This window comes from Mustela nivalis, assembly GCF_964662115.1.
Source record: "Mustela nivalis genome assembly, chromosome: 3".
Lineage (NCBI taxonomy): Eukaryota > Metazoa > Chordata > Mammalia > Carnivora > Mustelidae > Mustela > Mustela nivalis.
Genome location: NC_139022.1, coordinates 74585674 through 74612232, shown reverse-complemented (window position 1 = coordinate 74612232; position 26559 = coordinate 74585674). Strand labels below are relative to the sequence as shown.

The 26559-nt window shown below is 41.2% G+C and overlaps 1 protein-coding gene and 1 long non-coding RNA gene across 2 annotated transcripts in view; both read left to right on the top strand.

Moving 5' to 3' along the window:
* Positions 1-26559, top strand: part of LOC309861654 — a 429230-nt gene that overhangs the window by 61927 nt on the left and 340744 nt on the right. The window lies entirely within an intron of this gene.
* LOC309861651 (uncharacterized protein) overlaps positions 1-26559 on the top strand; it is a 92088-nt gene that overhangs the window by 48353 nt on the left and 17176 nt on the right. Inside the window, exon 5 of the mRNA XM_082724731.1 lies at positions 23240-23401. Within this exon, the coding sequence (XP_082580857.1) occupies positions 23383-23401 (19 nt within the window). The 5' untranslated portion in view covers positions 23240-23382. The remainder of the gene's footprint in view (positions 1-23239; positions 23402-26559) is intronic.

Sequence of the window (26559 nt, the reverse complement as noted above, 5' to 3'; positions counted from 1 at the left end):
ATTTAAAAGACAAGCCACAAGTTTCCAGAGAAGCTGAAGAATTTCATTCCCTCTTAGTCCTTTGTTCATGATATTCCCACAAGGAAAATAAATAAATAAAAGCAAGTCCCAAGTAGCACAAAATGAAAAGGGGAAAGTAAAGTATTTTTTTAAAGATTTATTTATTTAAGAGAAAGAGGGAGAAAGAGTATGCACCTGTGAGTGGGGGGAAGGGCAGAAGAGACAGAATTGCAAGCAGACTCAACATGAGTTATACCCAACATGGGGCTCAATCCCATTACCCTGAGATCATGACCTGAGCTGAAATCAAGAGTCGGACACCTAACTGACACCAGGCACCTCAAAAGGGGAAAGTTTTAGAAGGGTCTATAGCAGCAATCCAGAAGGGATTTGGAATTAAAAGAAATAAATATGTATAAGTTGCAAAAACTTAAATTTTCTTCTCTCTAGCCCATTGTAATAAGGCATGAATTCAAGCGGTTGCTTTTTCCAGAGGAAAAGCTTCTTTGTAACAAAGCTCTTAGGTTTGTAACTCCTGACATCTTCTATTTTGGACTTGGTAGAAATTTAGTATCCTTGGAGCATGTTAAGTTCATGCCTTTGTTGACACCACCAGTCACAGAGTCAACCTGGCAAAGTGGAGGTCCTTTATGGAGACCTGCCCTACTCTATAGGGCCAGCTCAGCTTCTGACCTGCTGCTCTGGGACTGAGATCTCAATTAGGAAAAGCTCACAGCCTGGCAGGTAGGAGCAAAAGGCTGTCTGACCCAACAAACAGAGAAACACATCTGCTGAGATTCTCTTATGAGCTGCCCAAAGCCATTGTAAGTCGTGTCCCAGGCCTTCAGTGGGGGTTGGGGGAGCACTAGAGAAAGCAAGAGACAAATAGAAAAAACAAACCCAAGGGACCTTTGTTGTTGCTACCTGCCTTCTTCCAGACGAACTCCTATGCTCCTATAGTTAGTTTACCAGCCGAGCCTAGGGCAGGAGAGGAACACAAAAAGATGTGTTTAGGGAAGAAGGAGGGGCCAGGTCAAAGAAGACCTGCTCTGCTCTCCATATTGAAGAGTCCAGATTTCGTCCAGGAGGAATTTGGAAACAGATAAAGGTTTCTAGCAAAGAAATGCACTTGAGAACGAGCATTCTGGCTAGTGCATCATGGAGTAAAGTGAGCAAGAACTGCCTTGTCCATCACTGTAGCACAGTGTCTGGAGTAAAATAACCTAGTAGATGCTCAATAAATACCTGTTGACTGGATGCGTGAATGAATGAGTGAATGGATAATTTTAGTTGGGAAGAAAGAAGAACCTGGCAAAGAGTTCACTTTGTTGAAGGTTGCCAATAGTGTCTTAATTGCAAGACAAATGAGATTTCCTAATGTGTGTGTATGGGGTGTGTGTGTGTGTGTGTTAACACTTTCTACTTCATAGAAATGATTATGTCTTTTAGGCACTTTCTACTGGTTGGGGGGAAGGGACACAAAGACAATTAAGTAAACTATTAACAAATTATGACTGGAATCATGAAACCATGGGCCAGGATAGGGAATAACAAAGGAGACCTTTTGGAGGATATGATGGAGGAAAATCTCCCTGGGAATGTGATATTTAAGCTGAGCCCCAAAGGAGGAAAAAGAATTAACTATGTGAAGAACCAATGTAAGGGCTTTACAGGAAGAAGAAGAGCTTATGCAAAGACTCTGGGGCAGGAAAGAGCTCATTTTGTTCCAAACACTGCAAGAAGACCAGAGTGACTAGAGCTCAAAGCCTGAGCAGGAAAATAATAGGCAGGGCAGATCACTCAGGGCTGGCATATCAGGACCTGACAGCTTCGTCTAGCCAACCCATTCCCATTCCAGCATGAGGAATGCAAGGAATCTAAGGGAGGCAGCAGAACACGTAAGAACTGTAAGTATGAGGGGAATTTCAGACCAGGTTTATTCTAGATCTTCTCCAGGATTGCTCTAGCCTCGAAATACTCTAAAGGGAATGGAGTGGGTGCACTGAGAATAAAGACTCCGAGGAGATGCTTGGGAAGTCATATTCCTGGGTAACCAGCCTTTCTCCCCAGGAAAAAGTATCACTCACCTGCCTCATGGAAAGAGTGCGTTTTTTGGTTTTTATTTTTCCCTTCAACATTATAGACCACCCCAGAGTAAAATGGACAAAGTGAAAAATGTGAAAGAAATAAACAGGGGTGAAGAGGAGAAGTTGTCAAGGAGGTGCAGAGCTTAGAAAGAATTACTTTTTTTTTTTTTTTGCCCTTTTTTTCCCGATGCTTCCCAGCATCCTTTTCCTAATGGAGACTGGACTGGCTGGGTGTAGGATTAGGTGCACAGAGGGAAGAGTTTTGTTTTGTTTTGTTTTTTCTTTTTAACCTCCTATCCTATCCTCCTTCAACTTAGTGTATGTTATATTTTTAACCTGACCAAAGATACACCTACAAGGGATATTCTCTTTACAGTGGGGACAATGTCCTTTTCTTTTATTCTCTTTGATAATTCCTGATTATAGGTCTTCAGATTTTGCTTGTAGCTCCATAGTTCCATTAACTTGTCTAGGAAGAGACATTTTGTAGCTAAAAGCAGATGGGATCCCAGTAGTGAGAGGAGGAAGTGTGTAACCCCTATGAACTGGGAAAGTCTGTGAGATGAAGGACTGGTTCTATCTTGGGTATCTTGAAACACCAGGTGGGACTTCTCCCTGAGGCTCATTCACACTCAGCGTTAATAAATATGGGGAAAATCCCAGATCTATCATTTACACTACAAGACCTTGAACAAGTTACTTTAGTGGTTCAAAAAATAACTTTTCTATAACTCTTTGTTTTTCTAAGTTTAGTGATCATTAATGGGTCATGAAATCAGTTTATCAGCTTGACAATCTTTTTTTTTTTTTTAAAGAAATAGAATAGAATAGAAAATAATAAAGAGTTTTTGCTTTGTTTTGTTTTTGCTTATGGTAAGGGTAAATATTGTTCTGAAACTTTTTTCAGATGTGTTTACTGTCACAATTTCAAATACATTGCTTCTTGTGGGTAGTGTAGTAATTAAAGAAGTTTGAAAAATCGAATAACTTAGTTTCTAGCTCCCATTTCCCAAGTAGGGAAAGGGTTAAAATTGTATGTTAAGCCCTACTCAGCGTTTTTCAGTTTCAAATTGTTTATTTGGGGGTTTATTTCCATTCTCCCCTCCCCTTTTACTTGCTTTTTCTTCTCTTATGTTCCTCCTTCCTTCTTAGATTGGACAGTCTTAGTCACAGTGCTTGGTCTTAATGGCATTAGAGCCTCAAGGAGACAAACCAAGCAGAAGTAAACCCCTAACTTACCAAAAAAGAGAGAACAGGAAAAGCTTCTTAAACCAACATTGTAGGTACCTGGGTGGCTCAGTGGGTTAAGCCTCTGCCTTGGACTCAGGTCAGATCTCGGGGTCCTGGGATCAAGCCCCGCATTGGGCTCTCTGCTCAGCGGCAGCCTGCTTTCCCCTCTCTCTCTGCCTGCTTCTCTGCCTATTGTGATTCTCTCTCTGTCAAATAAATAAATGAAATCTTAAAAAAAAAATTGTATACTATGCATATAATCTGCATATGGGCCTCAGTTTCCCTATCTGTTAAACTTGCTTAAACATGCTGAAGATCAGATATGTTTAATATTTAAATGTCTGCCACATTTTAGGTATTAGATAAACATACTGCTCTTATATTGCTCTAAGGCTTTCTTTAAGCTAGCCCTTGGTCTCCGAGAACTTAGGCTGGGATATGGATGGATATGGTACATAGAGACAGCAAAATGAAAACAAATCAATACATCAATGGAGTGGAAGGTATTTATATCATACTCAGGTCAAGTGTGTTTTATGGCCCATGGCCAAGCAAGATATCTCAACTGATGGATCCTCCAGGAAACTAGCTCCAACATATTCAGATTAAAAACAAAACAAAACATAAGTATAGTTAAACCGCATGGGCACAGGCAGGGCTAATGAACTATAAGCAAGACTGAGTGGTGAATGGGATGTTCCTTATCCTCCTGCCTCCCTACTTTGCTCCCTTGTCACAGCCTAGTAACAGTCCTCTCACTGAGCGTGTGGTTGTCTTCATGTTCCTTTCTCAATCGAACACCCCCAACTTCCCTGAGAAGATTCTGATAGCCTGTAAAATAAGTGACACCACAAATAAAACCCATTCTTAAGGAAGTGTTCCTGTGGGAGATACATATATACATATATATGTAATTTTTTTTTCTTCAAGAAATTTCCAACAGGATCAAGGGACTTAAAGGAAACTTAATTTAACCCCCCTAATGAGCATAGCAGTTGATGGGATGGCTAGTGAGAGGGGGAAAGGACCCATAGTCCAGCCTGCCCATAGGGCACACCCTTTCCATCTGGAGAACCTCTGTCCTATCCCTGAAGCAACTGAGATAGAGAAATGCCTCTACCCTCTCAGCACTGAAGCTTGCCTGCCTAACAGGAAATGAAAGGCCTGAACCCACCAGGTGATTATACCCTAATCTGTCTCCCACTTCACTGCTGTATTGGTTAGAGTTGTTCAGAAAGAAAAATCCAACTGAGTACATTTTAAGATCTCATTGGCTTTATTAAATGATTTATGAATCCAGCAGCACCCTAGCCAGCAAGTGGGAGCTCTGAGCTTGTGTACAAAATGGAAAGTTTATATAGAAAGAGGGTGGGGCAGGAAGCTAATAAGCAAAAGAAAGGAAAGGATTGTTCCTTATCATGCAGATTTCCTCATCTTCCTTTGGGGGTTGAGGAGGCCTACTGATCCGAAAATTCTTGACTGACCAGTTAAGACTACATTTCTGGGGAAGTCTGAAACTGCAGTTAGGTTAGGTATTAAGTCCTGGTTTTGTGATTTGGCCTAAGTGAAGCCATTTTTGGCCTGTGGTTTTCTTTTTTAACAGGTTCTTCAGAGAAATAGAACTCATAGGATATACGTAAAGAGAGAGAGAGAGATTGAGATTGAAACCTAGACTTATTTGAGGGAATTTTCTCCACATGATCACGGTAGCTGTTAAGTCCAAAATCTCTGTTGTAGATGAGTGGGCTGGAGACCCAGGGAACAGCCAGTGTTGTGGTCGAAGGCTGCCTGGTGGCAGAATTCCTTCTTGCTCTGGGGAGATTAGTCTTTTGTCCTACTCAGGCTTTCAGTTGATTCTTGTGGGAGGCGGATGAGCCCCATCCACATTATGGAGGGCAAAATCTGCTTTACTCAAAGTCCAGCAGTTTAAATGTTACTCTCATCCCAAAACACCCTCACAGGGTCATCTGGGTGGCTCAGTCGGTTAAGCATCTGGCTTCAGCTCAGGTCATGATCCCAGGGTCCTGGGATGGAGCCCCACATCGGGCTCCCTGCTCAGTTGGGCAGTCTCTTCTCTCTCTCCCTCTGCCCCTCTCCCTGCTTGTGTGTTCTCCTGCGTGTGCGTGCGTTCTATCTCTCTCTTTCTGTCTCTGTCTCAAATAAATAAATTAAATTAAAACAACAACAACACTGTCACCAAAACATCCTGAATAATGTATGACTAAATATCCGTGTACCCTATGGTCTAGCCATGGTTAATTCATCAAAACCACTATACAGCCAGAGCTGGCCTTCCCCAGCATACCAACCTTGGCCCAAACTGTTTTCCAACTGTGGCATTCTTTCAAAATTCCCAGCTTCAAAATGTTATATTCTAACACATTTTAAGTTATTCAAGTGTTTAAAGATTGATCATGCTTGTAATTCCTTCTCCTTATTTGACCCACAGAAAGATAGTTTCATACAGTTGTTCTCAGAATTTTTGCATTCAGGACCGTCTTACACACTTAAAAATTAAAAATTGTAAAGATCTTTTATTTGCATGGGTCATATCTCTAGATACTATGCTTTAGAGAAACATGTATCACATTACAAATGAAAAATTAGACATTTAGAAAAATATTTTTGTATTTCTTTCATAATAATAATGCTAACAAATATGTTAACATAGATAATATATTTTTATGATGAATAACTGTTTTCCAAAACAAAAGAAGTGTGTCACCTCTTACAGTTTTGCAAATCTCTTTAATGCCTGGCTTAACAGAAGATGGTAGAATTATCATATCTGCTTCTGCATTTAAACTGTTGTACTATGTTTTGATTAAAATATATAAGAAAACCCAACCTCACACAAATGTGTCAATGGAGATGGGAAGACTCGCCCAGGTCTCTTTGGACTATACTTTGAGATCCACTGGTTTTGTAGAACTACCTCTCCTTGTGAGTCAGAGACCCCAAGTCCTCATCTCTGTTTTGTTGGTAACCAGCTGAGCCTCATCTAAACAAGTCAAGGAGTGAACATGTATGTTGAACACATCCCATGTGTCAGGCATTTAATGGAATCTTTATAACTACCTACACCATAAGCCGTTACGTGATGGTAAATGCTTAACAACCAGGGGGGGATTAGTCCAAGATACTCACATGGGTGTGACTTTTATTGTAGAATGGGACATCAAACCCTAGAATAACTACCGCACTTTAATCTATTGCCTGTGTGAATCAGTGTACACCCCTGATTACTTCTTTCCTGTGAAGAATGATGGTTTGGTGATCCAGGTACCTGCTTTTCCCATAAACCCCTCTACTGAATTAATAGAAGTTTTCCCTTAATGTGTGCTGTAAAATATATTTGGTAAAGTGCGGTTAGCATTAAATTACTGGTTTCTGTTTCTGTCTCTCCTGTTCCTCCACCCCAAGGCATATGCGACAGGTGAGGGGAAAAAGCAGGTATCCTAGGAAGTAAGGGCAGGTAAAGGAGGGGAAGAGATGTAGTGGGAGGGGAAGAGTGAAATTTGACTTTGAATGGTGAAGTAGGGTTCATCAGAAGAGGAAAGGGGAGAGTTAGAGTTTACTCCTGTGAAGGTCAACAGGTCAGCATGTGCTAGGGGAGCCCTAATTTGTAGCATTTGCCTGTTTCCATGATATAAATACTTCCATCATGGCCAGCTTCAAGCTTCCAGTCTGACACTTGGACAAGGAGTTGGGAATAGATGTACGCAATCGGCTTTCGAGAGCTGGTGCCCACGGGAGCCTCTCCTTTTCGCAGCAGACAGAAGGACGAAACTGAGGCCTACGAGATGAAAGGACTCAACTGAGAACGTGCAAGCATAGACACATCCCCAACACACTAAACAAAGTGAATTCAGATTATATTTAGTATAAATACAGTCACAGAAACAGAAATACATCTGTGTATGAATTAACTGTACATAAGTGATTTTAAAAAAAATGGCCAGACAGCTATGTACTGAACTATGCATACGGATATGGGGGAAAGCAGTGAAATAAGAATGAAGAGGACAAATCATTTTTATTTTTTATTCTCTATATTTCTGTATTGTTTTAGGTTTTTTTTACAGAGGCTGTAATTATGCCTTCCTTGTATAATTTAAAATAAAACATTTTTCAAAGAGATGTAGGATGGATTAGATTTTAATTAGATAGCCTTAACATATATGATTTCAAAAATTTCAAAGGGCTTCAGAGAGGACTGGTAAATATCAGAGAAAGAAAGAGAGAGAGGAAAAAAGACTATATATTGTTGTGGTACAACTTCTGCCAGGTCCCTTAACAATTCTCTTTTCAAATAATTTCTCTCCAGTGACTAAAATTATAGTATTGAACATAAAATGTATTATACTCCTTGGCTAATTGGAAAGGCCAGTAGCTTTTTGAGTAGACTAATATGAAAATGAAACTTTAATCTCATATGTAAGCCAGGACATACTGAACTTCTTAGCTCAGTTGGGTAAATCTGGGGTCCGCACAAACAAGCTTCAAGTTGTTAATCTCTTGTTCTCAAGGTGTGTGTGTGTGTGTGTGTGTGTGTGTGTGTGTGTGTGTGTTCATGAGCATATGCACGTGTTGGGGTGGGGGTGCTTGTTTTTATGACCTGGGCTAAGTAAGGAAGAACAGAAAGGCAGTTTTCTCATCAAGATAATTTACTCACATGTTCTACAAATTAAGGATTAATTTACCTGTTAAAATCTTCTTCTAAGGTTAAGAACAAGAATCATCAATACCTGGGGGTGCCTGGGTGGCTCAGTGCATTAAAGCCTTTGCCTTCGGCTCAGGTCATGATCCCAGGGTCCTGGGATCGAGTTCCGAGTTGGGCTCTCTGCTCAGCAGGGAGCCTGCTTCCTCCTCTCTCTCTGCCTGCTTCTCTGTGATCTCCATCTGTCAAATAAATAAATAAGTAAATAAATAAAATCTTTTTTAAAAAAAGGAATCATCAATACCTGGACATAAATTTAGATGGGCAATTGTCTTGCTTTCAACCTTATGACAAAACTTAAAGAATAGGATAACTAGGGAGGACAAAAAAGGTTTTTGTAGTATGGGGTACCAAATGTGGGGGCATGGGGGGAAGGGTCGCTAGAGAAAAGGCAGCTCGGATGTGAATCTAGTCTTTCCCTTTTTTAATTTTTCCATTCCTAGTGCAAATTTCTTACTTTCTCAGATGCCAAATTTCCTGTACTATACAAAAAGGGATTGTATAAATAACAAGATTGCTGTAAAGACATATATACATACACACACACACACACACACACACACATACATACACATATATAAAACATCTGGCAAAGAGCCTCAGACATAGTGACTAGTCAATAAATGGTAGTTATTAATTTGGATAACAAGAAAGGATAGACAAAAGACTTGAGGGAAAGTCTCTGAATTGAGATACATTTAAATAAGCTTAAGCTTCGTAAATTACTTTTGTAAAAAGATTTATTTATTTATTTATTTGAGAGAGAGAGAGAGAGAGCACACAAGGTGGAGGTGAGGGAGCAGAAGGAGAGAAAGTCGTAAGGAGACCCTGATATGGGACTTGATCCCATGACCTGAGCTGAAACCAAGAATCAGATGCTTAACCAACGTCACCGCCCAGTTGCCCCTATAAATAACTTTTAATTTAAGCACCTACAGGTTAGGTTATCAGATGTCAAAAGTTGGAGCCAGCCACTTTCTGAAAATGGGGTACCTAGCATAGGCATACCAGAAACTGAGAGGTATAGAAAAGGGTGTGAAAAGAAGACAAAGGAAAACTCCATTCCATGATGACAGAGGGAACCTACAATCCTGTTTCTCAAATGCATGCTTATGGGCAAGAGGAGATTAAGCAAGGGTCATGGATTGTTACCATTCCTCTTTAACTCAGAAAACAACCCCAGTGGGCAGTCCAGGGAAGCTGGTCCTAATGCCCTCTTTCTAGAGCAAGAACGTGATGTATTAATGTGTACTGTGCCTCACCCATAAGTAGCAAGGATGCTTCCGATAATGAATTAGATGAGGGAGGCCAGTTCTCCTCAGGCACTCTCAATTCAAATAGAGGGCATTTATACAGAGAAGAATGGGATGTGTGAAAAGCAAAGCCAACAGACAGGGACAGAGATTAGTTTCTGCCATCAGTCATCACTGACACTGGGCATTTTTGAGATTATTGTGATGGTCAAGGAAAAAGCCTTATAGGGGAAAATGAATCTTTTGGAAAGATGTGAGTTTGCTTAATCCAGAAGACAGAGGAGGGGTTTGAAGGAGAAAAAGACTGAAGTGATGGGAGAGAAAGATTACTAACAGAGGATTTTGAAATGACTGAAGCAAAGAGAGGAAGGAAAATTCATTTGCAGTGGTTGAGGTACAGCCTGACACAGGTAAATGTGGTATGATGATGGTGATGGCTGTGATTCCCAAGCTTACAAAGGGTATAACACTAAACTACCCTCATAGTTGATAAATTACTTCCACATCCATCCTTTCATCCTTTCATCCCACCGCCCACCCCCACACCATGACCCACAATACCCCACAGATACATAGAGATGGTAAACAAATTATCAGAATTCAACAACTGAATTCATTCAAAAAGCTGTCAACATTAGAACTGGGGGAAGTAGGGGAATGCCAAATACCAAGTTTCTGAACTCATAGAGTCATCACAACTTTAAATGAATTTAAGTGTCGGAGGAACAAAAATTTTCCTATTAAAATGTACAGTTAAGCTTTGCACAGTGGCAGTATCATCGCCAATGAGGTTTATCCGAGGCACAATTATTGCTAATTAAAATGTACAGTTAACTTTATTATTTTTCTAGGACTATGAATTCTCCATCACAGAAAGTGTCCCTTAATATTAGTCAGCTAGAATCTCCACATCCCAAGTAGCGGTGGTGAAAACCCAGCCCACTCAACAATATTCAACCAATCTAGGTAACCGGATTGTCTCCATACACTGGCCATTTCCCCCTCTCTACCTAATATTACTGTAAAATACTTGAAAATCTAAATTAAAATAGTTGCTGTAAAAGCAGACATAAAGGATTAAAATAAAAATGGCAAGGACAACTGCTAGCAAAAGCATTATAGGGACGGCAAATATTACATTTAACTCCACATTAATTCTCTGAAGGAATTCAACACAATTTCTCCCATTCTAACCTAAAAATTAATTTCTGTATATTGTCCTTGAGATTTGGATTGGGAATGAAAAGGAGAAAACTGTTGAAAGTGTGAAGATTTTATATGAATTAATCAACCAAGAGTTCAGACACTGGGGACTGAAGATTAAACTTTATAGTTTAGAAACCCAAGGACAGTACTTTTTCTCATGAGTGTACCTCACATCAAAAAAGTCTCTGCTGATATATATGTCTCATTTACAACATTCAAGTTGAGAGGTAGTCTTTATGACATCCCAATGAGAAGGTACAAAGAGGTTAAACAATTTATAAAAAAGTCAAGGAGGATTCAAAATTAGAACAAGATGGCCACAGTCCTGGCATTATCTGTATTCTAGATGCAAAGATAATTTGTTTCTCTGTCCATTTATGTTAAAGCCCCTGGTGGGTGAGACATGCCAGCCTTGAAAACTCAGAGAAAGAAACTTGTTATTGTCTGTGGGGTATTGGTATTCAGAAGGAAACTGTAAAGGCCATAATCACTACTGTGTTATTCCAGGAGTAATGGTGGCTCCATGGACCGATGACCATCTCTGTCCACTTCAGACAGCCTGTTGAAGCTGTCAGTCACTGCTTGAAAGAATTGAGTCTTTTCATAAGCTTTCTATGACCTGGTCCCTCCCAGGGTTAGTCAGAAGTACTCTATGGAACTGACATATGGCTTAGCCTATACGTATGCCTGACTGTGTGGTAAGGGACTAACTTTGTAAGATTGCCTATTCTGGATATCACAGAGTACCTGAGTCTTTTCCAGAGCAAAAACTAAAAAGAAATGTCTGAGCAAATGGACCTATGAGATCTGCCAGCCTTCACTGTTTTCAAGTACCATTCAACTTATAAAAGTCCAGAATGCCACATGGTTTGATTAGGGTTTGGGTTCCAATTCCATACAGTGAGCAAATTCTTCATCTCTGTCATACAAAATCAAGCTGGTGGACCAGTCATAAAAGAGATGCCAGAGATAATTCATTCCATGCTAGACTTTAAGGCCCTTGAGACATGGTGATTTTTTTTCCCCCCTGTGCAGATCTCTAACACTCCCATATTGCTTGGTCTGTGGTACATACTCTTTTTATGTATTCAATCAACAATTATTAGACACCTCCTGTGTGGTTAACCAGGTTGGAAAAAAAAGGATAATATGTGATCTTTGCTAAAGACTTCATAGTGGATCTGGGCTTACAAGAAATAGCTAAGAACATGTACAAACGTTATATTATATAAGGAAATTATGCATCAAGTATTAAGAGAGGGTCAGCGTGACTGTGGGGGTTGAAGAAAATAAAGAGAAGTAAGTTTCTCTGCTTCTTGGAGCTCTCCAAATATTCTATTCCTTCATTCTTTCTATACATGGAAAACCCCAAATAAAACAGAATTTGTTCACACTTAAAGATACTGAGAATTTCCCACTCCTAGGAAGCTGGAGTAGATGTGATTTTCCTCCAACTAAAAACAGTTGAAAACGCTGGATATTCTATATAAAACAAGCATGAGAAGACTGAAAGACAGAGAGAAGGTAAACTTGATAGGGACCCTCAAGATCTGAGGAACAGTGTGGTTGGTGCCCTTGGTTTCTTTTTGTACATTTATCCTAGGCTCAAAACTGCGGAAGTCAGCAACCCCCAAATACCAAAGAGCATAGGTGAAAAGAGCTTCAACCAAAAAGCCTACTCTCTCTAGCAAAAGGACAAGGAGAGGGGCAGCCAGGAAAGACAAAACTTTTAGACAATAACTGTTCTACTCTAGCCAAACACCAAAGAAAAACTTTGGCTTACCTACACCCATACCAACAAAAGTCTAAGTGTTAGAGAAGGCAAAGCAGGGAGTCAGGATAATCATTAGCACTGGACTTACTGTGATAATGGACTAAACAGTTCCCTTATATCCTAAGTAAGAGGTATACTTGGGGTGCCAAATTGGGAGAAAGAATGTCATTCCTAGGACAATCCAAAATAGCACTTTAAGAGCTGGGAGTATGTATCAGTATTCTGTGTCCACTCTAACAAGTAACCACAAACGCTAACTCAAAGCAGCAGAAATGTATTCTCTCACAATTCTGGAGGCCAGAAATCTGAAATCAGTATCAGATATCTGGGTGGAAAGCAGGGTATCAGCACTTTCTAGGGGCTGCTGGCATTCCTTGGCTCATGGCCGTACCACTCCAATCTTTAGATAGCCTTCTGTTTTGCCTTCGTGTTACCTTCTTCTCTGTGTGTATGTTTATTCCTTCTCAGCCTCTGTCTCATAAAGACACTTTGTGGGATGCCTGGGTGGGTCAGATGGCTAAGTGTCTGCCTCTGGTTCAGGTCGTGATCTCCAGGTCCTGGGAAGGAGCCCCGCATCAAGCCCCATTCCAGGCTTCCATCTCAGTGGAGAGTCAGCTCCTGCCTCTTCCTCTGACCCCTGCTCGTGCTCGCAGGCTCTCTCTCTCCCTCTCTCATAAATAAATAAAATCTTAAAAAAAGGAAAAAAAAAAAAAAGACTATTTGTGTGGTAACATTTAGGGCCCACCCAGTAATCCTGAATAAGCTCTCCTTTCTCAAATTCCTTTAAGTAATCACACCTGCAAGATCCTTCCTCCAAACAAGATTGCATTTATAGGTCTGGGAATTAGGGATAGATATCTTATGATCAGAATAAAATATTATTCTGCCTGCCACGATGGGCTAAGCAATCCATTGTGTGAAAATAGTGCAATATATTTAATGAATCTGTAATTTATAGAACATTCTGTGTGTTCTGTTTTTCTTTACCATAAACATTAATTTTTTTGAGCATCTGCTATGTATCAATTTCTCTTCTAGGCACTGGGGATAAAACACTGAACAAAACAGGCAAAAACATCTCCTTCAGGGAGATTATATTCTAGTGGGCAAGGAGAGACACGAGGAATGAATGGATGTAAATGTAAATAATAAATGTATAGAAGGTTAGTTTTTGGTTAGTGCCATGAAGAAAAATAAAGGCAGGAGGGATAGGAAGTACTGAAGAGCTGCAGGTTGCAGTTTTGTTTTGTTTTGTTTTGTTTTTAGATATTTTTTATTTATTTGACAGAGAGAGAGAGAGAGAGGTCACAAGTAGGCAGAGAGGCAGGAGGAAGCTGGCTCCTCGCTGAGCAGAGAGCCCAATGCGGAGTTCAATCCCAGGACCCCGGGATCATGACCTGAGCCAAAGGCAGAGGCTTTAACCTACTGAGCCACCCAGGTGCCCCTGCAGGTTGCAGTTTTAAATGGGATGTCAGGCAAGGTCGGTGACATCTGAGTGAAGACCTGAATGGGATGGGACGTCCAGTCCTGTTTATTTATCCAGAAAACAAACTGAGGGTTTTAGAGGGGAAAAGGGTGGGGGGTTGGGCGAGCCTGGTGGTGGGTATTAAGGAGGGCACGTATTGCATGGAGCTCTGGGTATGCTGCATAAACAATGAATTTTGGAACACTGAAAATAAAATAAAATAAAATGGAAAAAAAAAAAAAAGAATTGCAGCGTGGCCAGCACAGCAAGCGCAAAGGCCAGAAGAACAGTGAAGAGTCAGGATAGCTAGAGTGGAGTGAGAGGAAAGTTTGGTAAGGATTGAGATATATTTCTTGGAATTCTTCTCTACTTATTGCTAGGTGGGATTAAAACAAGGATTATCAATTTGTAAATGTTCCCATTCTTTTCTTCCTCCCTTCCATATCTGCTGGTCCATTCACTTGTAGAGAAGACACATTCTTGGTCTCTATGGTACAAAGGGAGAGAGTAGAGTTACCTGGGGCAGAGGCAGGAGGAGTACTTTAGGGCAGAGTATTTGAGGAGGGCAGATTCAAAGCACAAGGGTAGTGAATTGGGAAAGAGAATGAAAAGAGATCGAATATATAATTCTGTGACTCCATCTTTTCCATGGTGTTCGATGCTAATAAGTAAGTAAATAAAGGACGTGAGTTATTTTGAAATTACTTTGAACTGTGAATTTACTTAGAATTTATGAACTGTGTATTCTTTTTTTTTTTTTTTTAAAGATTTTATTTATTTATCAGAGAGAGAGAGGGGGAGAGAGCGAGCACAGGCAGACAGAATGGCAGGCAGAGGCAGAGGGAGAAGCAGGCTCCCTGCTGAGCAAGGAGCCCAATGTGGGACTCGATCCCAGGACGCTGGGATCATGACCTGAGTCGAAGGCAGCTGCTTAACCTACTGAGCCACCCAGGCGTCCCTGAACTGTGTATTCTAATAGACCACTGGGACCTGAGATTCATGGACCTTTTTTTCAGGGTAGATTCCTACAAGCAAAATTGCTGGGCCAACAGGAACACTTTAAATTTTGATACACAGTATCAGATGCCCCCCTCCTCCTTGCCCAGAAAAGTTCTGTTATTTTATACCCCAAATAAACTTGTTACCCACAGCTTCAACATGCTGAGTATTGGCACTCTTAATGTGTGTCAGTATGATATGGGAAGAATGATTTTTCAACAATATTTGTAAAATATGCATCTTGGAAATGGGAGGGTAAATGTCATTTCCTATGTTTATTGGCCACTTGTGTTTCCTTCTTGGTGAACTGTCTGTCCATATCCTTTGCCCTGTTTTCTTTTGAAATATTCATCTTCCCTTATTAAATTGATAAAACCATGTGTATTTTCAGGGTATTTTGCTTTTGCCCCTAAAACACTACAGTAAGTTTCCCACTGTATTGTTAGGGGTTCTTGAGTGTGTGCAACAGAAGGTAACTGGTTTATTCCAGCAAAACAAAAACAGAAACAACAACAACAACAAAAAAACAGTGTTTTGAAAGGGCATTTGGTAAATCACAGAATCATGGGAAAAGCTATGAAGCTGGACTCTGAAGAGTAGCACAAAGGGAGGTGGGGTAGACAGCAGCCAAACCACGCTTAGGAACTGCCTGGTGAGGGTCCCACTGATACTGACATTAGATGCTGAAAACCACTCTCAGCACCTCTACCCTCACTGGCCCTCCACACTTGCTGCTACTGCCACCAAAATGGGCTGTCTTGTGTCCCTGATTCAGAGTCCTGGGCCAGAGGGTCTGCTTGCTGATCCTTTGTCACAACCTGCATCCTAGTTGCCTGAAAGCTGAAAAGGTGAATACGGGGACTTTTCTTCTCCTGCAGTGGAAAAGAGACCCTGGGTTAATCTAGAGTCATAGAGTGGAGAATTCTGCTAACATAGGCAGGGGCAGGCTATGGGGCGAGGGGGAAGGAGGGAGCCTTTATAACTTGCTTGTTGTTTAACTTTTAATTTTTTTTTTATAGTGCTCTTAGCTTTACAGAGAATTTAATTTTTTGGTGAATATAACCGAAAATATCTTCTTTTATGATTTCTGATCTTAACAACTCTGCCATGACTTTTACCCTCTCTATCTTCCTGTAACGTCTCTTCTGAATGGACTAGGCCTGCCTTTTTTTCTTTTTAAGGACTTTCTGTGCTTTTACCAAAGGCTTTGCAGACTATCCTTTGAGTTTTCAGGTAGCTCTGATGTCCCAGGTCTTCCTCTCATGTCAGCAATGTGCTTGACCCTGGGACATGTGTGGTCCTGCTCTGGAGGCTAATTATCTTAGGTGGTGACCCTTTCACCTTCTATGCTGGGAATCTATTACCTCTCAAAATGTTTAACATTCTACCTTTTAGACGGGGGAATTTTTTTGACCTGTTCATCAGGTATGTGCTTTCATGACTCAGGAGTCCCCTAACTCTCCTAGTCTCCTACTGCTTTAGATATATTTTATGGCTCAGTTAGTTTCAATTGACCTAGCAAACGTCATGGGATACTTGACATTTGGATATCGTAGGGATTAGATTGAAAAGCATCTAGTGGATCATTTTCATGCAGCAGTCCTAAGTTCCCCTTTCCTACTCAGAGGATGCGGTATAGTCTTCAGGATATGTTGAATATTTTCTTTATTCATATTTGAGGGGCTTAGTCATCTTTGCTCTTCTTGTCTACATGGCTAGAAACCTGTCCACACAGGTTGGACAGACCAGTAACCTCAACATGCACTATTACAGAGAAACTTTTGGAAGATTCTCTGCTCACTCTGTGTATCTTAAGTTCTAATGCTGACTCTCAGTTGTGGAAGGAAGGAGAAGAATTAGCAGGTTTGAAAATGATGTGGCCACTCTCTTTCACAGCCAGGGCAGTCCTTGCAGAAACTGACCCAGCATGGCACATCAGGAATGGAACTTGAGAGGTACCTGGGTGGCTCATTCAGTTAGGTGTCTGCCTTCAGCTCAGGTCATGATCTCAGGGTCCTGGGATCAAGCCCCACATTGGGCTCCCTGCTCAGTGGGGAGCCCGCTTCTTCCTCTCCATCTGCCCCTCCCCTCTGCTTGTGTGTGGTCCCTCTCTCTCTCTGTCTCAAATAAATAAAATATTTTTTAAAAAGAAAAGGAAAATAAAATTAAAAAAGAATGGAGGCTTTATGGTTGGAGCTATGCCTATAGGAGCTTGAGCCCAGATGTGAGAGATCCAATGTAGATGAGCAGAGGCTTGGAGACCAAAGTCCCCGTGGATGATGGAGGAAACTCTACCAGAAAGGTGGCATCTGGAATGTGCAGAGACAGGCTTTAGGTAGCATCCCAAGCATCTCTTTAGGTAGGGATCTAGAAGAAAGAGACCTAAAATTAGGTGGAAGGAGCAGGATTACTAGCTGTAGGCCCCAGGGATTTGTGGTGAGGACCTGAGACCTCAGGCAGCTCATCACCCAGCACTGAGACAGATAGAACATATTAGAGTCTTGATCTTTGTAATGTAAGAGCAAGCTAGGGGCTGGGACAGACGAATAAAAGAGAAGCTTGTTAGGGAGGAAGTAATTAAGCACTTGGCTTGTACAACCAGCCTGCCTAGTTTCAAATTTCCCTTCTGTCACTCACTGTCTGTATGACTTTGGTCGAGTTACTTAGTGTCCCTGTGCCACAATGTCCTCATATACAAAATGATAATAATAATAATAATATCTACCTTTGTGAGAAGCAAAAGAGTTACTACATGTAAAGTGATTAGAACAGGGCTAGCACAGACTAGGTGTTAAAAAAGATAATTGTTGTCCTTATGATTACTAGAACTGGCACAAATAATCAAAGCAGAAGAATCAACATGGTGAAAAGTTATCACCAAAGTTATCCTGATTCTTCAGTTCCCTCTGAGTAGGGATGATTGGTCACAGATCTGGGGTGAGGCAAAGCTTCCAGATGGGGGTCACAGGGTGGGAAAGAGCAGCAGAGAAAAGGAGCCAAGCACATTTTTGCCAAGTACAGTTGGGAGAATGACTTCTTTTGGAGGACAGGTTGCAGATGGGGGCAAACTCTAACACATGGTCACTATGGCCTGCAACGAGTCCAGAATTTCTGGGCTCCTGGGGAACCATGCTAGAGATGTGAGTAGTGAGAGAGCAGCAGTCTGGAAGACTCTCTCTTATCCTGGGGACTCAGCTTGAGGCTGCTTCCTCTAAACCTCCAGGATGTACAGTGGCCATAAGAGAGATCATCCACTTCCGGCGTTACACTGGCTCTGTTCTCGCACTTAAGGCATTAAAAAGTACAGGCCCTATTTCACAAGTCATGCCTCTTGGTTCCCTGTTGCACACACACAGACAAAACAGGACTTTTAAAAAGTGTTTATTTATGGGTGCCTGGGTGGCTCAGTGGGTTAAGCCGCTGCCTTTGGTTCAGGTCATGATCTCAGGGTCCTGGGATCGAGTCCCGCATCGGGCTCTCTGCTCAGCAGGGAGCCTGCTTCCCTCTCTCTCTCTCTGCCTGCCTCTCCATCTACTTGTGATTTCTCTCTGTCAAATAAATAAATAAAATCTTAAAAAAAAAAAGTGTTTATTTACAATCATAATAATGGCTGCCATTGTTGCAGAGTTTAATCATGTGCCAAGGCACAGTGTATCTACCTATCTACCTGAGTGGCACTCAGGTAGATACCCCATAATCCTCATAACAACGCCATGGGCTGTGTCTTATTATTGTCCCCATTTTGCAGATGAGGAAACAGGCCCCAGAGGCTCAAGTAATTTGCTGGAGTCAAATAGCCAGCAAATGGTAGAGCCAGAATTCCAGCTCAAGTGGTTCAATGCTTGAGCCTGAGCTTTTAACAGGAAGAGAGACGAAGAATGCTTGGGAGTTGCTATCTGAAAGGAAATACAGCATTTTTGACAGAAGCGAAATATGTGCCGTTTGCTTCCCTCCTTGGTGAGCTGACACCAACCTGAGACATTTGCTCCCCTCCCTGGGCAGCATCTGTTTTATTTCTCCAAGGACAGCAATTCACTCCGTGGAGACTCTGTGAGAGGCCAAAGTTCCTTATAGCTTCTCAGATCACAAAACCCTTTTCAACAAGATCCCTCAGGCCCAGGCCCCTAAAAACCATGTAATAAATTTACCATCAAAATAATCTCACTTTGTCCCTCTGAGACCATTATGCTACAAACAAAGGTAACATGATATCCCAATAAATATTTCTCCTGTGAAGTCATTAGGGTTTTTATCCCCTCCACGCAAAACTGTATTCTTCAAATTTAATATAATTTCATAGTTCCCCTAAATCATTCATGGGTATATATACAACACTCGACAGTTCCACATCCTGTCATTTGAATAAGAATGATTATTAAAGTTCAGGCTGAGACTAAAATGCAGAAGCATTTTACTGTTTTTATTATTAAAAATGCAGTAATGAAATATTTTAAAACATTATAGTAATTATCTTTTCATTGCACAAACCTGCATTGTCAACTATGTCACATTAAAATCTTAAATCACTATTTTAATATCAAATTACAGAAAGAGATAGAACGAAACTGCTGAAATTCGTCTTCTGTGCAGTGTATTTCTCTCAGCATTTTAGTACATGTGGTCTGTCATGGTTGAGAGGTGCTGCATTATACAGGAAACACCACAGATTTTGGAGGTCCCAGAGTTGAAATAATGAGGAGTTATAGGAAATGTGTATTTTTTCATCACTTTAAAAAATTGGGATAATTAGCTATTTTTCTGGGTTCCCAAACCCAAGTCTGCAGGACATCACTGGCAAGTGAGCAAATCCTGAACAGCTGGGCTTGCAAAAATGAAATGAATCACAGAAGTCGTTCTGTAGATTGTATGCTTTGGGCATCAACATCGTGGTCTTCTCTAGTCCTGCTGGGCCACCTGCATTGGGTTCTCACCAGCAGAGGTAACAGTAGAACAGTAGGGCAGCTCTTGTTGCCCTGGGACAAGTGTTAATGAGGAAGAAACATGGAGATGAGAGATACTGCATTCAGGCTCTTGCCTCTCAATGAATCCCACTTGGTTCTCACAATATTATCTATAAAACCGCGCTACATGTCTTGATCACACTGGATATAATCATTACACAGAGGACTTTGACCTGGGACTTTGTCCCATTAGGTGATTAAAATACAAAAAAGTACATTTTTAATAGATTTCATGAGGGGCTAATTGTGTATGGCTCTGATTGCTTTTGGGAAACTATCAGACAAGGTCCATACTGGTCAGTAACTCACTTTCATGCCCTTTGAATCACGTGGTTTTATCTATGCAGTTTTTGTAAAAATGAGCTTGTTACCAAAACTGATAAATCATCTGAATAGTACCAACAGGTTATATTATAAATGAGTTACACTGTTTAGGAGGATTGCCATTCAGAAACTACTTACCTAATGGGTAGTTAATAATACTTCGCTAATTGCTTTATACTGGTGTTATTCACATCAAATCAGCCTTAAGGGATGCTAAAAACTGAAAGCTTCTAATTTAAAAGAAATTTACTTTATTAAAATGGAAGTAACTCCTTTTACCTGTCCCCTCCCCCCACATTAGCATCTTTGTTTGGTTCCTGGGTATCTTAGGTTTGATTCCTCAGGAAACAAAGATGAAAATAAGTGTTCAAGAATTTCAACAGGATGTGCTTTGGAAAACAACACTTGTAAGTGGGTGAGGAAAGCAAGATTGGGCCAAAGGTGAGGTTCAGTTGTGATGCTATTGCAACAACGCTGCAGCCAATCCCACCGCCGTCTGAACATGGATTGTGCCTCAGAGAGGTCCCCAGATTGAGGCAAGAGGGCTGGGACTTGGTACCCCTCCTCAACCAGTCATGGGATGTGAGCTACCCCTGCAGAAAGAAACATAACATTGGGCAAGACAGTTTTGGCTAAAGGCCATTTCTAGAGAGAGACTCAGCTCTGAGTGGTCAACAGGTAACGACCCTAATAGCTGGGAGAATAAGTACCTGGGTCCTGAAGGTGGAATTTGGGCGCACACCATATCCATTACATTGGATTATACCACAAATTCGCCACATGGGAGCTAAACTCAGCCTCTTCTTAAAAAGTTAAATTTTCCTTCTGACTTTCCTCTCTTTGTAATCAGCATCACCATTTTTCCTTACCCAAGGTAGTAGAGTAGAAATCTGAAGATTTCTAAAAATTGCCTTGGGCGATTTTTAACAGTCTGTCACATTTAATTTCCAGCATATTTATCCTTTTAAACAATTTTAAATAATTCACTACAAAATGAAATCTGGCATAAGTCCTATCTGTCTTTTACTCCCTGAATTAACTGAAGAAGCCAAGACAACAGATTTCTAGGCAGTTTGGAAACTGGTGATATAACTAAGGAAAGGGGAGGTGCTGTCTCTTTTTCCTCTTTTAGAGAAGAAAGCTTAAGTCCGTGGTCAAGCAAATAGTCAACTATTTTCTGGAAGTGCAACTCTGCTTATAAGAATGCAAATGAATGACCTTGAAAAAAATGTTATTTTATGTAAAAAAAAAATTGTGTTAACATGAGCTAGATGTTTTCAGAGATTAAGATTTAAAAGATGGGGCGCCTGAGTGGCTCAGTGGATTAAGCCGCTGCCTTCGGCTCAGGTCATGATCTCAGTGTCCTGGGATCGAGCCCCGCATCGGGCTCTTTGCTCAGCGGGAGCCTGCTTCTCTCTCTCTCTGCCTGACTCTCCGCCTACTTGTGATTTCTCTCTCTGTCAAATAAATAAATAAAATCTTTAAAAAAAAAAAAAAAGATTTAAAAGAAAAAAAAAACTAACTAGTAATTGTGGGTACAGTCTCACCTTTCCCTAGAATAACTACACTGTCAAAGACCTAGCTGCCACTCCAAACACTGTCCTCGAAGTACTCGCAGGGAAAAAACACAGGGGATATTAAATTATCATGTAATTAAATTAAATTATCACTTTGCAATCCCACCAATAAGGCTGAGATGGCACTTCTGTTATGAATCCTTGCTTGCAAATCCTTTTACTCTGGGATGAGAACTCCTTCCTGGCAGAAGCAGTTTCGGTTTAAAGGTGAAATTGTAGATTAGATGACTGGACAAGAATTCTTACACCCAAAGGATCCTAAGGACAAAAATTAAAACTCATTTGCTATTAATACTTATGATCTTTGGTGTTCGAATAATTTTACTTGCCCAACCATGGGTCTGCATTGTACATTTTGATATAAGTTCATGTTCTAAATATCAAACAGTTTTGGAATAACTTTTTTGGTTAAGTAGTACATGGGGACATCTTAACTTTTAGAACTTTAAGATATGCAAACAGATATCTATTCCTAAATGAAGAGGCCAGAAACCAGTACCGATGGTTTGAAGCAAGAGCAGTGAAGGTCACCAGCGTTTGTCTCCGCCACACTTACTGGAAGCACAGCATTTACAAGATACCATAATGATGCTCATGGTGCAGGAAAACAAAACAAAACAAAACAAAACATGAGCTCAGATTTCTAACAATATAAAAAAGGAAAACTGGGCAAGAAGACACTTGGACTCAGTTTTCTTCTTTAAGCCCATGAGGTTTCTTAAGCAAGTCCTGTTAGACACATAAAGATGAGGTTTTTCCCAGAAACCACCCCTAAGGGGCACCTGGGTGGCTCAGTGGGTTAAGCATCTGCCTTCAGCTCAGGTCATGATCCCAGAGTCTTGGGAATGACCCTGGGTATGTGCTCCTGCTCAGCGGGGAGCCTGCTTTGCTTCTCCCTCTCCCTCTCTTTCTGCCATTGCCCCTGGTCATATATCTGAAGTATACTCGGGCACTTCTTTGTGTCAGCTATACACGCTCCTTGTGGACACAGAGACTTTAGGTGTGGTTTCGTTTCGTTTCTCTTTTCTTTTCCTTTTCTTCCTTCTTTCCTTCCTGTCTTTCTTTCTTTCTTTCTTTCTTTCTTTCTTTCTTTCTTTCATTTATTTATTTGACAGAGAGAGCCAGAGAATATAAGCAGCCCCTTGTTTAAATGGTTTATTCAAAGCATTCCCAAGTGAAGCCTGCTGGGTCAAAAAATGTTGGCCTTTCATCACCATGTGTGTTTCAGCAGGGCCTCTATGTGTCCACTCTGTAGTCCCACTATGCACAATGCTACTATGATGCATCCATTCGTTGCTGCCTGGGGCAGCTAAAGAGATCCCAAGGAGAATTCGAAGGGTCAGGGCAGGGCAGTTAAAGACACTCTATAGGGTTCTCTCATATGGCTCATTCATGGCAAGGTACTCCTGCAATGAGAATGTGTACTTTCCTGTGCAGGCTTCACTTGGGAATGCTTTGAATAAACCATCTAAACAAGGGGCTGTTGAAAGGATGGCTTAAAGCAGAAACCCTCAAACTTTGGCCAGCTTCGGAATCACGCAAGAGTTTGTTAAAACACAGACTCCTGGAACCTACCCCTAGAGTTTCTAATTCGGCACGTCTGGGATGAAGCCTAAAAATCTGCATGTCTAACTAATTCCCAGGTGCTGCTGCTGGTTCCATGGATCACACACGGAGAGCCTGAAGAAAGAGCTTCCGCTGCTCTCTTCTGAGGTCCTCAATTCATTCAAGTTGCTGGGCCGGGTGGTGAAGACGACTAAGGTGAAGCTGAGTGAAGGTGGAGCGAATGTCTTCAGGTGGTGAAGGTGAGCCAGTGATCTGACATGGGGCAGGGCGGGTGGAGCAGGTCTGCATGAAGACCTTGGGAAATGAGACTAGGAGCAATTTGCATTTCTCCCGCTTTGTAAATAGTATAGTAAAGTTGTACAGCTACACCTCCTTTCATAGATACATTTTGTTCTATCTGCACAGAAGAACATTCCTGTTCTCTGGGAGAACTACTCTTCCCCCGACTCCAATCATTTATTCCTGGTGGGCTTACGGAGCATTGTGTTCTTGGGCCACAGAGGTGGTACGTGACCCTCTTCCCTTGGCAGATAGTCCTGTGGCACATCTCTCATCTTCTCGCACTCACCTTGGTTTGTAGTTTGCTTCTCTCTTGGGGTGGTTGTGGTTGGGTTTCTATCACTTGCAAAGGAGAGAATCCTGGCTATTATCCCTCTTAATCAAACCATCAAGGACAGAGGTGGAAAAAGGAAGCCACAGAAGGGTGCTGGTGATGAGATGCTTATATGGACAGCCAGGTTCTTGAGGGCACAAGGAACAGAGAGAGCCTCATTCAGGTCTCCCTAAGAAAAAGTCCAAGCACACATATGCAGAGATTATAAGTGGAAAGCCATGGAAAAACTGGGACAGGTTTAGAGCCAGCAGCTCTTTAGGTCTGTCTCTTCTGGCCTCTGGTGCATGTCATCTCTGCTCCTCAGAGTGTCTATTTTATTCTGCCTTCACTCTTATTGATCAATACTCTCCCAGTTTTCCAGTTCAGATCCCAGGAGGTCAGCTAATGATACTGCTGTTCTTCTTGTGCAGAGTCCCTTGTTTCTGGCCACTTGTGGGTGGCCAGCCAGCCTCTCTGGACAAGGCACAGTTTCTAGTCTCATCAGAGCCCTGCCCTGAGCCATAATAATGAAAGCTGGGGAATTTAGAATGAGGCAGACATTCAATTTTGTCCACTGTAAGAGATGCGTGTTCCAAAACAGTAGGAATGAAGCGTCATGATATGCAACATCAAACAAATATTTATTTATTTATTTATTTATTTTAAAGATTTTATTTATTTATTTGACAGAGATGGAGAGGCAAGCAGAGAGAGAGAGGGAAGCAGGCTCCCTGCTGAGCAGAGAGCCCGATGCGGGACTCGATCCCAGGACCCTGAGATCATGACCCGAGCCGAAGGCAGCGGCTCAACCTACTGAGCCACCCAGGCGCCCGATCAAACAAATATTTAAATACACATTTGCAACCGAAAATTTAAAGTGCACCAGAGGGTTGGCAATAGAGAAGATAGAGGGCAAGGGCTTGCTGAAGTGATCTGGGTCCGAGCCAAGGGCTTCAGATACTACAAAAAGCAAGACCAGGATGGACACTTTTTTTTTTTTTTTAAGGTTTTATTTATTTATTTGACAGAGAGAGATTACAAGTAGATGGAGAGGCAGGCAGAGAGAGAGAGAGAGAGGGAAGCAGGCCCCCCGATGCGGGGCTTGATCCCAGGACCCTGAGATCATGACCTGAGCTGAAGGCAGCGGCTTAACCCACTGAGCCACCCAGACGCCCAGGATGGACACTTTTAAACTCAGTGTTGAGGCTGTTCACAGCCACAGCAAAGCCTTTGGTCTCTACTTGGCTTGACTTATACTCTTGACTAGTAGAAACCGGGGCTTGACTTATACTCTTGACTAGTAGAAACCGGGGCTTGACTTATACTCTTGACTAGTAGAAACCGGGAATGCTCCCCACATAATCTACCCTTTCCACCATCACATATATCTGGAGTGTTATCCACATAGCTGACCTTGGATAAGTTTCTTAGCTTCAGAAACGTTGGTTTCATCTAAAGATGGTGTTATCTGATTTCAGAGCATTGTTGTGAAGAGCAAATAAGACAATGCCTGCCAAACAGCCTGGTCGCAGGCACACTATGTTCATTGAATGGTAGTTATTATTGCCATATCATCATCATCATCATCTTCGTTTTCATTACGATACTTTCAAGGTGAGTGAGTGTAATAGTAGTCCAGGGATACATTCGTGAACAAAGCCTATCTCTCTACCTGTTTGCTGATACTAGTCATTTCTCTAACAAACATCTCTCACTTACAAGGAAAGTTAAAATCCAGATATATTTAAGCTCTACAGTTGTATGACCAAAGTGAATACTACTTTATACAACTCAGAAGATTTTATTTTAGAAGACTTTTATTTTAAAAAAAAAAAAAGAAGAAGAAGAAGAAGAGGGGGGCACCTGGGTGGCTCAGTGGGTTAAGCCACTGCCTTCGGCTCAGGTCATGATCTCAGGGTCCTGGGATCGAGTCCCGCATCGGGCTCTCTGCTCAGCAGGGGGCCTGCTTCCCTCTCTCTCTCTCTGCCTACTTGTGATCTTTCTCTGTCAAATAAATAAATAAAATCTTTAAAAAAAGAAGAAGAAGAAGAAGAGGAAGGAGGAAAGGAAGGAAGGAAAGGAGGGATGAAAGGGAGGAAAGGAAGTCAGAAGGACTTGTGGAAATCTTCTTCCCCTTGTAATATTGTATACTTCATTTTGGGATTAATTCCTATTGTCAGTTGAGGTATCAGAGCAACAACAATGAAAACCAACCAGAGGAAAATACCTGAAAATCTTTTCAGTTTGTAATACAGAATATCTGGGTGTATTTATGTAAGATACATACCTTATGAAAGATAGTGTACAGTCATATCATACACAGACCTTACGTAAGATACTGTAAAATCATTCATTTGGTCTAACATGCCTCTAGCGTTATCAAAAGTTTACTTGAAAAATATATGAAAAGGTTGTGGCTTAAAAATAATCTTCAAGTTTAAAATTTAATTTTACATACTGCCATGCTGTCTCATTAAATATGCAGGAAAGGGAAGAGGGGAAGAGTAGTATTCTTCAGACTTGAAAAAATTAATCCATGTTTCTTGGCATGGACAACCCTGTTATATTTAAAATACACATATATAATGTGAGACCTTTTATCTAATAAAAGTCATGAAATCTATGGAAGTTGATCAAAGAAAACTACTTCCATTTTTATTACATTCTTACTATTTTTATGGATAAAATGTAAAATGTATGATAAAAATCCAATATACAGTAATTGAAATGTACAGTCTGACCTCACATTGTTCTGATAAATCTGTTCATTTCTGGCCATTTTCAGTGTTGCTATAGTGAGCAGTG